This window comes from Apodemus sylvaticus, chromosome 1 (assembly GCF_947179515.1).
Source record: "Apodemus sylvaticus chromosome 1, mApoSyl1.1, whole genome shotgun sequence".
In the NCBI taxonomy this organism is placed as follows: domain Eukaryota; kingdom Metazoa; phylum Chordata; class Mammalia; order Rodentia; family Muridae; genus Apodemus; species Apodemus sylvaticus.
In genome coordinates, this window is record NC_067472.1 from 27557911 (window position 1) to 27575631 (window position 17721).

Here is a 17721-nt window from a genome sequence, read left to right on the forward strand (position 1 = left end):
AGCTCTTTGGGAAACTTTGACCTGTATTATATTCTTGAAGACAAAAGAATTACAGAATATAGAGACCCAAAAGCCAAAAAGTAATAATTCAATTTCCTGATACCTTTAACATAGGACATGATACTGAACAGTAGTCTTCAGAGCAACTAAGAACATTGAATTACATTCCTTAGTCTTCTTAGTTATTGTTAGCTTTTCTGCCTATGGTGGAAGCACATCTGTGCTTTAACTTGACCCATCCAGCAGGTCCAGTTATTCAGGGTTCAGAAGAGGTGCTACCTGATTGTCAAAAGGGGGGAGAGAAAGAAGGAGACCAGGCAGGTTTCAATTGTGGAGGTCTCGTTTAATGTACCAGGGGTCATAGGTTTTAAGGCTTCCAGAGGAAGAGCTTGCCTCAAGGCAAGAAAAAAGAAGGGAGGGGCAAAGGCATTCTTGGCAGTTTCAGCAGGAAGAGATAAGGGTCTTCTGGTGGAGACCTCTGATGTTTGCACAGGCTGGAACATCCTTGGTTTATCTCAGAACTTCCCTTTAACCAGCAGTTCATGGGAGAGGCTCTTCTTTGTTTTACTCATGACCTTTAACCTGCCAGCCCTCCAGGCTGTTGGTGAGGGTCCATTATGGCTTTCCACATTTCCCCCTTTCCTTATATTAGAAGTGGTAAGGTTTGGGCAGAAATACTGGACAAGGGGGCCAGACCGAAAATGTGTAGCCATCTCTGTTAGGATCGACCTCCCTATTCCCAGCCTTACCCATCGTAGGGTTACCTTGTCATCCTCAAGGCCCCGTGTCTTAGGTTGGTCAGGGGATGGAGAAGTTGCCTGTCCTTAAGATGGCTACCTTGGGTCAGCTCCCTCTCCAGATAAGCCCAGGGATGAATAAGTAGAGGCCACTTAGAGTCTCATTAAAGGAGCTTATTGAAATTGAGCCTCTCCGTGGCCGGTATTGTGGTTGTTTCTGCCAAGCCATCTCATCTCCTGGGGTCCATCATTTCCCCTGTGTCCAGTCGATGATACTGTACCGAGATATAATTCTTGGGTAAGGTGAAATCTATTTGTGATTTAATGAAGCGGGTTATTCATAGAAAAGCCCAGAGACCAAAGGAGAATAACAGCAATAGCCCTAAGAAGGGTCCTAGAATAGAAGGTAGTAGGGTGGAAAGCCATGGGGACATGGAGAACTAATTTTTATACCAAGATTTCTGTTGTTCTTGTTCTCTTTTGCGTTTCTCTAAACTTTCTTTTACTTTCCTCAGACTGTCATCTACCAGTCCCGTCTTGTCCACATAAACATAGCATTCTTCCCTTAGTGCTGCGCAAAGTCCTCCCTGTTGTAGGAAGAGCAGATCAAGTCCTCTCTTATTTTGCAATACTACTTCTGATAAGGAGGCAACAGAATCTTTTGAATTGGCTAAACTATCTCTGAGTTAGGCCAGATCCTTATCAATGGCAGCACTAAGTAAGTAATATTGTTGTCGATTCTGTTGAGAGGAAACAAGTGAGGCAATGCCTGTGGATGTCTTAAAGAAAATAAATGGCAGGCCACATTTTATCTGGTCTATACTTGAAATCTGTAAAATTTAAATATATGGCCTTTTGACACAGTGAACGGGGCAATCAGCAGTAGCCAATATCTCCCCTTGATCTGTTTATAATTTGTGTAATTTTCAGCTAAATAAAATTGCCATGCAAAGAGGGATGTTGAGCCAGTAGTTGTCCGTGGTGTCAGCATTAGTAAGAAGCATCCAAAGGTGTTGAGGGCTGTGGCCATTTTCAATGATTATAATCAGCATCATTCTTTGTCTCAGCATACTCTGGCAGCTAGCATGTTCCTTCGGCATCCTGTAGAAAAAAACACAAACATGCCCTCCTCTCTACACTCAGACAGATCCCTAGCATTAAAATTTTTAAATTTTTGTGGTAAATAGAGATGTGATTCTCCCCTCTTTTATTATAAAAATATTGTTGTAAAGTTCTATGGGCTTGTTCTATAATATCTTGTCTTTGGGAATTATGAGGAATCTCAGTAATATGACTAATATCAAATTGTTAATAAGACATCTCAAATGACTGACTATAATAATCAGTTATAATATTTGTCTTAATCCGATTTGGAACATTTAGTATAAAAAATATCTAAAAACAGTTATAACTAGAAAGCTTGAAAAGCTGTCAATAGTTGTATATTTATGTTGATTAATTTTTTGAATTGCATTTGTATAAATAATTGTAAAAGTTAAGAATTAGTAGCATTAAAAAGAAGCAACTTTAAGCAATGATAAGCCAAGAGCTATATATGTATACTATTAATATATAAATCAAAATTTTGATTCTTAACATTTTAAAAAGAATAGCTATAGCACCCAATTTAATTCTCTGTGCTGAAGCAAGGGGACACTCAAAAGAATAAACATGTGATCTAATTATATAAGCTTACTCTCCTAGTAGATGTATTTTTATAAGATGCATGTATAAATCTATAACAATATAAAAACATGTATAGAGGCAAATTTTTAACAATTTATCTTTTGATAACAATTATTAACTTTGTCAAAAAGGCTTGTCATGTAATAGATTATCAATTAATAATAATCAATTTGATTGCTGTTTAAAATAAGGAACAAACATTTTATCATGTTCTTAAAATATATTTTAAATATTTTTATGATGTTATTTTGTTACATTTTATTATTACACCAAATTTTTATTGGAGGATGTCAAAACCTTATTTGGAGAGATTTTACATTAATTTAAATGCAATTTTTGAGCTGTTAAGGAATGGAAGTGAGCATATATCATAAACTGTTGACAAGTACATATGGTAGCTTTCTCCAAGTTGTGTCTCTCAATATTTGTTTTGCATCTATCTTGAGAACATCAGAGACTTAAATGACAAACTTAAAGCAGTGTCCACTCACCTGCCCCTCCAGTGACTCACGAGCGATGCTGTCTGTTGGCTCCTTGAATCCTCTTCCCGGGGTTTCTCCTCCGTCGTCCTGTAGTTGACCCTACTTCGGGTCCCTGTTCAGGTGCCACTATGACCCATCCAGCAGGTCGTTATTCCAAGGTCAAGAAGGGGCACTACCTGAGGGTCAAAAGGGGGGAGAGAAGGAAGGAGACCAGGCAGAGGGGGTTCAATTGTCGAGGTCTCATTTAATGTTCTGGGGTACACAGGTTTAAGTTCTCAAAGGAAGAGCTCTTCTCAAGGCAAGAACAAAGGAGGGAAGGGCAATCTTAGCAGTTTCAGTGGGAAGAGGTAAGGGTCCTCTGGTGGAGACATCTGATGTTTGCATTGTCTGGAGCACCCCACAGTTATCTCAGGACTTCCTTCCACCAGCAATCACAGGAGAGGCTCTTCTTTGTATCACTCAGGACCTTTGCCCTGTCAGCCCTCCGGGCCGAAGTGAGGATCTCTAATGGAATCCCACAGCTAGGGAGAAAAAGAAGCATTTAAATAAAGAAGCAAGAAATTCTTGGGTCAGCCAGCCATTGAACTGAGCACAGGGGCCCAAACAGAGGAGCTAGAGAAAGGACCCAAGGACTTGAAGGGGTTTGCAGTGCCACAGGAGGAACAATGATATGAGCCACCCAGTACCCCCAGAACTCCCAGGGACAAGACCATCAACCAGATAGTACACATGGTGTTAACCATGGCTCCAGACACATAGGCAGCCTTGTTGGACATCAAAGGGAGGAGAGGCTCTTGGTCCTGGAAAAGCTTGATGCAGCAGTGCAGGGGAATAGAAGGACAGGGAAGCAGGAGGGGGTTGATTGGGGAACAGGGGAAGGGGAGATGGATTATGAGACTTTCGGGGGGGGCTGGACAGGAAAGGGGAAATCATTTGAAATGTAAAAAAGAATATATCTAATTTTTAAAAAAGGAAAATGGGAAAATAAAGAAGGAAAAGCAATGCACAATTTAGGTATCCCTATAGGGGGAGCAAGCATTTAAACAAAGCCTGAAAACCATTGGCTTAAGGGCTTCAGGTGCAGCTTCCTGGGCTTAGGTGAATGGAATATGGGCTTTTCTATTTATTTATTTATTTGTTTGTTTGTTTGTTTGTTTGTTTTTATTATTATTTTGTCTTGGAATGGAGCTAACCAAAGCTCTGGGAACCAAGCACTGGCTGGCAGACCTAGGAGGCAGAGAGCCCAGAGCTAGGGTTGTCAGCTGAAAAGCAGCTTTATGGGAGCTCAGCTGTGGGGCTGGGAGGAACAGAGAGTGGGGGCTAGTGGTTGGCACTAAGGGCCTGCAGAGAAACAAGGATGCGTTCCTGGGGCAGACACGGAGCAGAGATAAAGGGAGGGGGAGCGGTAGTGGAGTCTATGAACTTTTTTTCTGCAGCAGAAACCTATGCAAGAACAAGGAACTGAGGGAGGGTGAAGAAGCTGGCCAGGGATACATGGAGGGAGGAGAGAGAGAGAGAGAGAGAGAGAGAGAGAGAGAGAGAGAGAGAGAGAGAGAGAGAGAGAGAGAGAGAGATCATAGGAAGACCTAGTTTTTAAACTAGGTCTTATCACTCAGGGCTTGAAGTGCATCTGTGTGAGTTCCAGCTGAGGGTCTACTGCACAGGAGTGGTGGGGGGAACCTGCATCCTGCCAGAGTTTACCTGCCGTGGGACGATAGATACTAGACTTGGACTGTTGAGTGACCCCATGCCACAGGGTGGGTGTCTAGCCCTGAGAGGCTACAAGACCCCAGTCCCCAGGGGTGAGGTGGGAACAGTTTGTTGGGTCCCCTTGGCCTTACAGGGCTGTGAGTTCTTCAGACTTCCTGTGATACTCCTGGAAGTTACAATAGTGCTCAGAAAGTTCTTGTTCCTCACCACAAGGGCTCTCCTTGCTGAAGACCCTTATTCATGTACTGCATTGGTAATCTTCTCAGTTCTTCCATCCTCTGCCTTCTCTCACTGTTGTCAGCTTCTCCTGTATTCTGCAGCTGCTCCAGTATTTCCCTGTGATGGCACATGACCAAGCAGTAGAGGGGACTGTTGTGAGCTGTGGATCACAGTGCTTTTCCAAGATATTCAATAGCTCTGTCTAGGTTTCCCCTTTCCCTCTAAAACTGAGCAGCCTTGTGGAGGACCTCCATCTGGTTAGGAACTTTCTCCAGGGCATCTTTCATCAATCGCTCCCCTTCAGTTTCCTCTCCCATCTTCTGCAGTTTCAGGGCCAGGAGAACTTTCACACACTGGTTCTGAGAATTCAGCTGCATGACCTGCTTCAGTATATCCTCAGAAACCTGCTTCTCAGGTCTTTCTTCTAGGCGGAGCATGGCAATGGCTCTCCCAGATGACCACTCTGGATCCTTGGGCTTCCCTTCCAGATCCTTTTCTAAGCACATTTTAGTTCATTCATTTCTTCAAACACTTTAGGCCTTCATCATAGTCAAGGTCTGGGCATTCCATGCTGTAAGGATTTGCAAACTTTTGGCAAACTTGTCTCACCTTGTCAACATAAGCCTGAGCTTCTGAGAGATTGCCCATGTGATAGTAGATCCAAGCACAGTTTCCCCAGGTGACCAGATGTCTAATTTCTACTTGATCATCATGCTCCGGCTTCCGTAAATCTTCAGCTTGCCCTAAGCATTCCAGGGCTGCCTCAATTTCTCCATCTAGGTGCTTTATATAGGCCAATAAGTCATACATTGTCGCTTTGTATTCAAAGTTTAAGTGTTCGATCTGGTTGCGCACCCTGTCTTCCATATGACTGGACATACTTTCTTCCTTGAATAAATTCCAGGTGAAATGGCACTTCAGCTGTGGAAGGATTTTTTCCAGAGATTCCCTGTTGACCTCACTGTGGAGAAAACACACATGGTCACCATGATGAGTATCTACAAATCTTGTGCATCTTGTGATAGTTAAGTTTACATAGTAACTGGACTGAGCCCCAGGACATTGAAAAATCAAACACCTTTTTGTGGGTGTTGGAGTCAGAATATAGTGTGGGCCACTGGCTTTAGGATATGTTTATTTTCTCGCTATCTTTTCTAATGGCTAATTTCTTAGACCTGAAACACCAATTAAACATTCCAGCTTTTTTTATGTCTGCACAGTTTCCCGTCTTCCACCTGCCACCCATTTGTGGTACTTCATGTGAAGAGATTCACACAGCCAGTATAGGAGCTGTTTTCTACACTCAAGGAATGGGAGACTTGTTGGTGACTACTTCATCCACAAGTAAATAGTACTCCCATTACAGCATGTGTATAAAAAAAATCTGTGGTCCTTTTAAAAAGTTCTATACCCATGTCCCTTCTTTGCCTTACCTTAGATCTACATATTCAAGAGTTTAGAATTCGCTGCAATTTTGCACCTTTTCATTATAATTTCTTATTTTCTATATTCTTTGTTTACATTCCAAATGATTTTCCCTTTCCCGGTTTTCCCTCCCCATAAGTTCCCTAAGCCCTCTTCCCTCTGCCCATTCTCCTATCAACCCCCTCCTACTTCTTTGTCCTGGTACTCCCCTACAATGCTGGAACAAGCATTTTCAGGATCAGGGACCTGTCCTTCCTTCTTCTTGGGAGTCATTGGATATGTGAATTATGTCTTGGGTATTCAGAGTTTCTGAGCTAATATCTGCTTATCAGTGACTGTATTCCATTTGTGTTCTTTTGTGATTGGGTTACCTCACTTAGGATGATATTTTCCAGATCCAACCATTTGCCTAAAAATTTCATGAATTGATTGTTTTTAATTGCTAAGTAGTATTACATTGTGTAAATATACCACATTTTATGTATCCATTCCTCCATTGAGGGACATCTGGGTTCTTTCCAGCTTCTGGTTATTATAAATAGGGCTGCTATGAACCTAGTAGAGCATGTGTCCTTATTGCATGCCGGGGAATCCTCTTGGGTATATGCCCAGGAGTGGTATTTCAGGGTCCTCTGGAAGTGTTATACCCAGTTTTCTGAGGAACAGCCAGACTAATTTCGAGAGTGGTTGTATTAACTTGAATTCCCACCAGCAGTAGAGGAGTGTTCCTCTTTCTCCACACCCTCGCCAACACCTGCTGTCTCCTGAGTTTTTAATCTTAGCCATTCTGATGGGTGTAAAGTTAAATCTCAGGGGTACTTTGATTTGCATTTCCCTAATGACTAATGATATTGAACATTTTTTAAGGTGCCTCTCAGCCATTCGAAGTTCTTCAGGTGAAAATTCTTTGTTTAGCTCTGTACCCCATTTTTAATAGGCTTATTTGGCTTTCTGGCATCTAACTTCTGGAGTTCTTCATATATATTGGATATTGGCCCTCTGTAAGATGTAAGGTTTGTGAAGATCCTTTCCCAATTTGTTGATTGCCGTTTTGTCCACTTGAAAGTGTCCTTTGCCTTACAGAAACTTTGTAATTTTATGAGGTCTTTGTAATTTTAAGATCAATTCTTGATCTTAGAGCATAAGCAAAAATAAACATTAAATTTTGAGATTTGCTTGCACATGAGAAATGAAAAGAAAACCAAGAAGAACAAACCCCTGCTCATCTGTAAGAATTGTTTCTTGTACCTCAATTGTGAAATGATGAAACGTTTGTAAGTACTTAGGTTTGGGAAAGGGAACAGGAAACTAGAAACTGAAACTTCAAAACAACCAGAAGAGGAAAATGAAACTTACTACTGAGCTCTTCTATGTCCTGCCCACAGCTATGTGTAAGCTCTTGACTATGGGCCTGTGGTGTCAGTGGGAGCAAGGCATTTCCTGGAGCTTGACAGACCATCTGGGAGAGAAGGGTTTTTTCCACAAAGTCTCTAGGGTACTCTATAGTGGTTTCTGGGGCCACATGAAAAAAAAAACAATTCCAAAATATCTTGAAAGAAACAATAGTTGTTTCCCTCTCTGAATGCTGTGTGGGACAGAGTTCTCAATCCTGGTTTTCATTCTCTGTGTTCATGTTACTAGCTCTGGAGTTTTCCCAGAGGTTAGTTGCACCAATGTTTTCACTTTTATGCTACACTGAATTCAAGTAGCAAAACATCATGGGGATTCACTGTGTTGTTTTGCTCCTAGAGGTCTGTGATGATCATTTACTTTATACCCAATTCTGGAAAGGAACAGGTAATATGTTTATAACTGCTTCCTGGGTTGGAGAACGGATATGTGTTTAAATCAAAGAATTCTGCTCTGAATTTTGAAGTAGTGTAGAAGCAGATGGAGGTAGAGAAAACCAATTCTTAGACAAGGATTTGCTGATCTACTTAAAGATTTGCTTAAAGAGTGGCTTTCACTGCTTCTTTGCTAAACATGGCATGAATGTAGTCAGCTGTGGAATTCTGACTTGTTATTTTACTTAGCAACTGGCAATTTTTAATGGCATGAGAGGTAAGGACACACCTGTTAGATCCTCTGCATTTGCCTTAAGCCTATGCTTTGGAAGGCTTCAGTTAGCGAAGCCACAAAAAAGGATAAAGTTTTCATAGATGTCATTTCATTTTGTGGTTCACAGCTCAATGCCTGGTTTTGGTCCATTGGGACTTGAAACAGTAATATATCAGCCTTCATCATTTTCCTTCTTGGCTCTGATTAATAGAAAAGTATGGACTGTACATTTATGTATGATATGTGTCTTGATATTAAAGAAGTTGCTATAGCAGTGCAGAAAATCTCTGAGTATCAGAAGTGGTTAAGTCAGGCAAAGGGCACACAGACCCTCCTGTTTCCTCTTTGAAGAATAAAGGAAGTTGTGGTTGACTGGGTGGTTGATTGATTGATTGACTGACATATCAATTGATTTTCTCTCTCTTTCTCCCTCTTTGTTGCTTTCAGTCAGCTTTGTGTGTACATGTGTGCACATGGGTAAATACATGCATGCCTCTGTGTGTGTGTATGTGTGCATATGTATATATGTTTGTTTGTGTATCCTTTTGCACAGAGTAGAAAAGAGGGCCAACCATTCACTGGAGCAGTTTCAACTATGGGTCACAGTTTTTGACTAGATATTTACATCTTAAAACTTATTGTGGCTTATTAGACAGATCTTTTTAATACAGAACTGGAAGAGGTCATCTGGGAGAGAGAGGTCCTCCTTTGAAAGATATCCTCTCACCCCACTCTGCACATACCATACTAAGTAAAAGCACAGAAGAAGCATTCTAGACTCTGGGCTTGGATGTGTCTAGGTGTTTCGTTTGAGCCTGAAAATGGTAATATCTTCATTATCTTGGATTGCTCAGAATAGAACTTTAGCATCTGTACAGGAGAATCACCACAACCGCATAAGGAAGTTCGATTACTATCCTAGTTAACCTGTACATAAATCTGGCTTAAAAATGTCAATGAAAAAGACCAAGATCACATATCAAATTTGCAGCAAAGTTTAGTAAAGACCTTGGGTAACAATGTCTCCAAGTAGCCCTTTAGCTGTGCTCAGTACAATCAGGGGTGTACAAAGAAAGTGAGATAAAAACACATTAATGTCCTACATTATATGTGAGCTGGGGAGAAGAGAGAAATTCCTCAGGAAATGTTGACTTCAGTTGGCACAAACTCATGTTCAAGACCAAGTCTTACTTATGGGAAACACAGTCTAGTTAAAGGCCCCCTTGAAAGAGACCTGTGAATGCATACTTTTACCATAGATAGGAGGGAAGTTAAAACCTTATATGGAAATGTACAGAGGGAAACTGCTCTCAGTCCTTGCTTCTTTGGTTACCTGCCTACAAAACAAGATGCAGAAACTAAGACCATGACTCAGGAACACCTCACCAGGAAGCCTCAGATCCACACCTTTCAAACTTTCTGCTTCCTCTGCTAGTTTGATGGAGAATTACACTAGCCTTGGTCTCAGAAATTTTCAATTAAAGAATGAGCTTGATTTGATGAATATTCTGTGGGATTGTTGTGACTTTGTAGCAGGGGATCTAATGGTACAGCTTAAAATGATGAGTACATGTGAAAAGGACAGCATAGATACAGAATTAGATGCAAGCATCCACAGTTCCCCCAGTGTTCTAGGTTGCATTTGTCCAACTCAGCCTGAATAATACACACCTTGCTACTTACTAGGCATGTATTCAACTGGCCAATTCAAATAAGGCTATTTGGACCACTGATAAGGTCACAGCTGTAGTCTCAGTGGACAAGAGTAGGAGATCCAGAAGACGATATACATGATGTGAACTTGTTTTCAGATCAACACCTTTAAAAAAAAAGCCAATCAATATCATTTGCCACAAATTCCCTTTCTAATATTCTGTTACACATAAACCTTGGCCTTATTGGTATAAGTGATCTTAACCAAATAATAGGGCATGTTCCATGGAAATATGCATCCCTACTTCTTCTCTTCTTGCTTCAACAATGGATGTAAAATCTCAGTTTTGCTCTGACACAAAGACTACATGGAGCCAGCACGAACATGGCTTCCCACAACAATCTCATTAGCTTCCTAAATCAAGCATGCCTTTGCTGCTGGTGTTTCCAACTCTAATAAGCCCACATAAAAAAAAAACCACACAGTCCAGTAATTATAGTTATAGCTTTATGGCTAGATTGGGCAGATCTAACACTATACTAGCTTATTCCCCACCTTTTCATTGTGGTTTCTGTTGGTCATGTGGTTCTGGTCCATTGTGGTTTCTCCTCCTCTTTCTCTATACTTTCTCCTTCCTTTCCTGTACTCCCCCCTGTCTTGCTACCTGTCTTCCCACACTTGACCCTCAAGTCCCACCTTTTACCTCCCCTGCCTAATCTCCAGGTCAGCCATTATTAACTAATCAAAATGGGGGAAAGTTTCATATGACATCACCAGAGTACATGATGGACTGCTCCTGGGTTGTTGTGTAGGGGAACCACACTTGAGGAAGCAAAATTAACACCACAATACAAACAACACTAGACCACCCCATCATACTTCCTTATTATCAAACCAGAGACAGCCCTCTCTAGGTTTCTTCTTCTTTCAGCTGGAACCCTGCCAGCTTCTCTTGGGAATTAAGGGTGTAGCAAACTGGGAATTGAGGGTGTGGCAAGCCAGGTGGAAATCCTCAAATATATAAATTCCTTGCTTCAACTGAGATCCTTAGAACACCTTTGATTGTGTTTGGAAGAGTCTCTTGACCTGAATCACAGTCCTGTGGAGTATCCTCTATCTCCCAACAACATGAGGTAAAGGCTTTCTCTTCTTTGCTTGCCTTATTTCTGTGTATGTTGACACTGTAAACTTAGAGCCTTAACTGACCTGTTCCATTCCTTCTTTGGAGTCATCCTGTTCAAGGTTCTGATGTTGATAGGTTTCCACAGACTGCTAAGTGGAAAGGTTTTGGGTAAGAGGCAAACAAAGACTATAGTATAATTACCATAGGCCTCATGAGGGAGAGGAAAGGAGATTCTTTAGGTCTAGAATGGTACTGAACTCTAGATCTCAAAAGGAGCTTCTCTAGAACCTTGAAGGACACCTCAGGTACTATCAATGCCAAGGGCAGCTTGGTGGAGCCTCACAAAACAGCATCAAGACTTTTCTCCTTGCCTGGACCAATCTCTAAGGTGCTGGAACCAAGTGCGTGAAGCAAAAAGTAGGTGAAAAATGAAATCAAAGAGATCTAGATAAATTAGTACCTGGCCTCAGCTTCCCCATGTGTGGGAAATAAAACATGGGTGAAAGTGGTGCAGAGGGGTAGGATGCGGATGAATGTAAATGTGAGTTCCTGCCTGTATCAGCCTGCTCAGTAAAGGCAGCATTGCTCTTAAAGGACTAAATCAAAAGGAGGCACCACTCAATAGAATAGTCTAACACAGTGGCAATTTTCCCAGGACAAGCATACAGATGTCCATGAAAAGACAGAGGCTTGTGCCTGAGCAGAGACTGCCTCGTGGATAGAAGAGAATGTTGATTGCAGAGCAGTGGGGCAAGGAGGGGAGGCAGGGTGTCATAGGATTAGTTGATTGAATCTCAGTGGAAAGAAGAAGAAGAAGCCACTTTCAAGATGATCATTTTGTATTATTTCTTTTTGTTTTGTTTTTTTGCATAGGTCAGAAGTTTCTTTAAAATGCATACATTTTAATTGATGTGTGTGTGCTTTGATTGCATGAGTTTATGTGTATCATATGCCCACAGGTTCCATAAAGGCCAATAGTCAACAACTTCCCTGGAAATGAGTTATAGGTAGTTTTGACCCACCTGATGTAGGTTCTGGGAACTACACCAAGGTCCACAGGGAGAGCATTAAGTGTTGTTAGCTACTGAGCCATCTCTCTCCGTCATCCAAATCATACTTTTATTGTTATGATGTGGTTATGAAAATATCTTTACTCCAATATGTATTTTTCAAAAAATCAGCACTGCTCAGAGGAAGCTTATGTGGCAGTACAAGTCAGTTGCTGGAAATGCTACTTCCCAGGTTCCAACCCCAGAACTGGTCACTCAAAAATTCTAGAATATGCTCAGCAATATGGATAAACTGAAATTTCCAGAGCTACATTTGAAATGCTAGACCTGAAGGCTGCATGATTAGAAATCTTAGGATTGTGATGCTTGGATTCTAGAAAACACACACCCTCTTCTTTACTGGTTTGTTTAGATGTAGTAAACTACAGCCAATATTTACATGTGAAGGCCTTCTAGCTACTTTTCTGAGCCTATCTGTTATTGCAGTTGATAGAGGGAAAAAAAACCCTAACAGTAAAATGGGGCATGTTCCCAGGCTCCCTCCTCCCACACAGGTTTATACTTAGCATGAGAAAACAGAGGCAGAGTGAGCTCTTCCTTCATGCATTTTCACTGATCCAAAGAGCAGAGGAGAAGAACCAAGTGTGACAATTGGGACAAGCCCCATCTAGCACATGCAGAGGGGGATTAGGTCCCCATGCACTCAAACAGATCTGGTAGCACTCATGACAGAGTGCTCCCTGCTAACAGAGGACTTGGGCTCCTTAGTTCTATTCTGGAGAGTGTGCACACCAGTGATGACTCTCTGCTCTGTAGCCCCCTTCAGGGTCCAAACCAAGAGGAAAGCAAGTGACATCATTATCGAGGTAAGAAAGAAAAGCAGTTGCTCCTAACAGGAGACAGCATAGCCTGTTATATTATTCAAGTTCAGTAGTCTCAAGGAGAGGAGAAACCTGCTGTGCTCTCTCTAAACAAACTGCTATGATTAGATCATTTGAAAGGGAGTCTATTTGCCATAATGCGCTAGTGTTCTACCAAGAAATGTTCGTGACCCCGAAAAAAACCCAGAGTAGCCAATTTTGATCCAATCATATTTGGGGATTTCAAGTTTAAGCTTGTGCTCCATGCCAACTTTGACACAGAAGGAAGGTAAAACCCTCAGCCTAGTTTTAGGCAGTCATTTAGAGAGACAAAAAGAGGATGTCTAGCCTGATAAACATCTGGTGGGGCAGCAATTTAACATAATATACTGATGTTGGGAGTGTGACCATATACTCAACTTCTGTTCTTTTTTTAGATGATTGGTTGTTAGGAAGTGAAATATCAGGCACAGGCTTGTAACCTGGAGGTACAGATCTGTTGGGGAATAACCAGGAAATCAGTGTTAGACACAGGTTTGTTGAGCATTAAGCTGGAAACTGTGGTAGACACAAGTCTTATTGGGGCATAGTGTGTAAACTGTTGCTAAGCCCTGGACTGTTAGTTAACCTGAGTTTAACCTTTGGTCAGGATCTCTAAGATGGAGTCTGACACCAAAAGTTTTGGTCTCTCACTAGCTGGGCCATGGCTCAGGCAGCTGAGCATGGGTCACATATTTTGAAGACTTGGAAGATTCATCCACAAATATGTTTGTAGCTCGAGAGTAACAGACATCTATGTAGAAATGTTCCCTGGGAAGTGTCTTTTCTCATCACCCTTGGATGAGGTGAGCAGAGACATTTGGGACAAAATATTTCCCCAGTGGCAACCAGCTTTAGCTTATTGAGACAACTTGCTCAACTATCAAAGAAATATATTTGTTTACCCATAGTGTTTTTAAATAAAGGACACCACAGAAAACCTATTAGAAGAGAACCTCTTGGTCCTAATCCAAAAGTATTATGCTTCCACATTGGTGATAGGAAATAATTGTTGTGGTTGTTGAAGTTATGGTTACCCATCCTTCAATAAGCTAAAGAATCATGTGACCTTGAATCATTCAATAAGAAAATCAGGACTTACATTTGACTTTGTACTGTGTCAGCTTTATTCTGGGGTTCTTTACTTTCACACACTCATTGGAGAAAGGAGGTATCGACACATCCTTTACTCCAGTGTAGGCTTTTAGGAAAATCATCTAGGACTGGGGTCTGGAAAATCTCTCCCAGCCCTGCAAGTCCTGTTTGTGAAAGCATCTTGTTGAGATCACATAAGTGCAGTAGCCTCCTGAGACCTAGCACACACACTTTCCAGCAGGCCTCCTGGTCCCGAATATGGTTTAAACTCTATTGATATTAATGACAGTATCATTTTAATTAATATTTAAAATTTTAACCAAATAGTACCATTAAGTAAGCACATTTTTCAAATTATGTAAAATTAATTTCCTATGCAAGATTAATACACACTGGGATATAAACAGGAAGTGTGTTTGGTGACTTAAAATGCTAGTTGATTCTGAGTTCACTTATTATGTAAAAGGTATCATAAACTGGTGTCTGTTTTTACAGTGTAGACTCTGGTCTGGTTGAGCTGAGATGCCACTTCACATGGGAATTGGTTATAGAAGATGTGGACATGCCTGATTTGGAAGGAAGAATCACGGAGACTGAGTTCCTTGATATCAACTATAGGATCGCGATGCACAACCTCCTGGCCTACGTGAGACACCTGAAAGGCCAGCACGATGAGGCCCTGCAGAGCTTGAGAGAAGCTGAAGCCTTGGTCCAGAGAGAGCATTTGGGCAGGAGAAGCCTGGTGACCTGGGGCAACTGTGCCTGGGTGCATTACCACAGGGGCAGCTTGGACGAAGCCCAGATGTACATGGATAGGGTTGTAAGGGTCTGCACAGAATTTTTAAGTCCCTTTCGATACAGAATGGAGTGTGCTGAGATGGACTGTGAGGAAGGCTGGGCCTTGCTGAAGTGTGGGAAAAAATATTATGAACGAGCCCTGAGCTGCTTTGCAAAGGCTCTGGAAGTGGAGCCTGAAAACCCTGAGTACAACACAGGCTATGCAGTGGTAGCCTATCGCCTGGATCACCATCATGGCACTTCTCTAGAACATTTAAGGAAGGCTGCCAGGTTAAATCCAGGAGATCAATACATAAAAGTTCTCCTTGCCCTAAAACTTCAGGATTTAGGCCAAACAGATGAAGCAGAAAGACACATTGAGGAAACTCTGCCAAGAATAGTCTGTCAGACATATCTCTTTGGATATGTAGGCAAATTTTACAGAAGGAAAGGTTTTGTGGAAGAAGCTTTAAGCTTCCTTGAGAGAGCCTTGCAGACACAACCTTTCTCCACCTTCTTTCACTTCCAGATTGGCCTTTGCCATAAGAAACGACTGATTCAAATAAAGAATGCTACAAACAAGAAAACTATAGGGGAGGATAGAGAAAGAGCAGACCAATGCATTGATTCTGCTATATATTATTTTAAAAAGACTTTAGAACTGAAACCCACATATGAGATAGCTTATGTTAATCTGGCTGAAATGTACCTAGAGAGTGGTCAACTAAAAGATGCAGAGGACAATTTTCAAAAAGTATTAAGCATGACTAACTTGGAAGATCATATGCAGCAAGATATTCACTTACGCTATGGCAACTTCCAACAATTCCATAAGAAATCAGAAGAGACAGCAATCACACATTACTTAAAAGGCTTGAAAATACAGGTGACTTCTCACTCCAGGGATAAACTTCTCAAGGCTTTGGAGAAGCTGGCTAAAAGACGCATTGACCAGAATGTTGATGTCGTGGGAAGCTTGAGCCTCCTCGGGTTTGTCTACAGACTGAAAGGGGACACAAGTGAAGCCATGTCATGCTATGAGAAGGCCCTCAGGCTCACAGGAGCAGTGAGCACTGAGTTTTGAGGTAGAGCTTATTAAGTGTCTTATGAAGTGTGAGTATGACTCCCTATTCTTTTACAGCTGTTGACTTAACTATATAGAACCCAAAGAAACAAGATGCAGATGATGCCTTTTCTATTTCTTGCCTTTCTGCAGCCCTTATTTTTTTTTCACAGACCTGTGGGTTTGTGACAGGAGTGTCAATTCTCCTGCCACACATTGCTGCACATTTCTGTTATAAGTGTGCCTTTGGCATGCATGACCTATACCATCAGTCCTCCAGTATTCTGATCAATGGACACTTAACACATTAAAGCTCATGTTTCATGGGATTTCCTAAACTTCGATAACATCTGAGGGCAAAATAAATGAGCAAAGGTGGGCATTAAAAGGAGAGGAACTCAAGATATTCTTACAATGTTTCAGTCCATATTTCTATTTCATAGGATTTACTGTAGCCATAATCTGCTAGGCAAATGACTCCCCAACCTTATAATCACTGCACCTTTTTGTATTCAAGTGACTGATTTCAGACAAATGTGGGAGATTTCTGTGGTCCATATACATTCATATTTATATTCCACTAAGAAAGCTTTAATGTTTCAGGAAGAAAGCTTAAAAAAATTCATTTTTGGAATGTGTCAACAACAAAAAAAAATGACATAATAGCCACCTGACACTGTTCAACTACTGAGAGTTGTGTGATTATCACCTAGTAATTTTTCTAACCCTATCATATTCAGTAAAATCTGATAAAAATCAAAGAATTCTATGTGTATTTTGTTTGGATTATTAAGATCTGTATTCTGTGTTTGGAAAACACAACAAAATCAAACCACATAGGGTTAGGAGGTCCAAAGCAAGGATGCTGTGGGAATATAGACACTACTGATTCTTAAAGAATTCAGGGGAAAAAGAGGGATGAGGATAGACTACCAGAAGGATGCCTGAAAATCTCATAAGAACTCATACTGGTAAGTGTCACCTGGAAATGACTATAATCCATGTAAGTCAGCGTGCAGATACAGAGTTTAAATGAAAAAATTCATTTTCATTTGATTTGATAATGTTCCTGTCAAAGAACCATAGACTTACACAAATTCCCAGTATCAGTCATGATAATCCCCCTTTGAGTTGTAAGTCAGGGTTATCTAAAGCACTGCCAAAACATTTAGTATACAATTGTTGCTTCTGATTGCCCCTTGAAGGTGGGAAATTAAATTCTTATTGTTGAAAACACCATGCACTTTAGCCTTAGGGCTTAGGAGACCCAAGTTGGATCTGATCTGAAAGCCTCCTACTTGAGAAGTAGCATTTACAGTATACCAAGTTGCTCTTCAAGTTTCCAGAAAAGGGAAATATGGAATAGTGCCACCCAGCTGTGCTGCTTGTAAACCACAACAACATCCAGCATGGCTCTAGGATAACCCTAAGGATGCAATAGTAGTGTGCATGCCTTGATGTTAGCCAACAGTTCTCAAATGGATCTAAAGGCTTGACCAACAAGAGGTAACCCTTGCCTAGATATATAACCTTGCTCAACTATTAGGACTAGTGACATCACAGAACTTAGAGGAGCTCCTACAACTTCCATGTTACTAAACCAGCTTAATCCCAAACTACTTTCAAACATCTATCCTTATATAGATAAAGGAGTATAGTTCTTACTCTTCATGAAGAAAATTGACTTTGTAACAAACAGAAAGCTAACGTTATAGAAATCTACAACCAGTCAATCAAAATGTAGAGGTATAAAGCCTAGTCCCAACATATACATCATTATCAT

The 17721-nt window shown here is 41.1% G+C and overlaps 2 protein-coding genes across 19 annotated transcripts in view; one reads left to right on the forward strand and one right to left on the reverse strand.

Moving 5' to 3' along the window:
* LOC127688231 (interferon-induced protein with tetratricopeptide repeats 1-like) overlaps positions 1–15960 on the forward strand; it is a 180368-nt gene extending 164408 nt beyond the window's left edge. For all 13 annotated transcript variants that reach the window (XM_052186813.1, XM_052186854.1, XM_052186822.1 and 10 more), the window contains one exon: positions 14846–15960. In XM_052186813.1, coding sequence (XP_052042773.1) covers positions 14846–15959 — 1114 coding nt within the window. In that variant the 3' untranslated portion in view covers position 15960. The remainder of the gene's footprint in view (positions 1–14845) is intronic.
* Positions 1–17721, reverse strand: part of Ifit2 (interferon induced protein with tetratricopeptide repeats 2) — a 130653-nt gene that overhangs the window by 90830 nt on the left and 22102 nt on the right. Inside the window, exon 3 of one of the 6 annotated variants that reach the window (XM_052186806.1) lies at positions 5731–5795. The exons of the other annotated variants lie outside the window; for them this stretch is intronic. Coding sequence (XP_052042766.1) covers positions 5752–5795 — 44 coding nt within the window. The 3' untranslated portion in view covers positions 5731–5751. Of the gene's footprint in view, positions 1–5730; positions 5796–17721 lie in introns of those variants that run through there. 6 annotated transcript variants of the gene reach the window in all.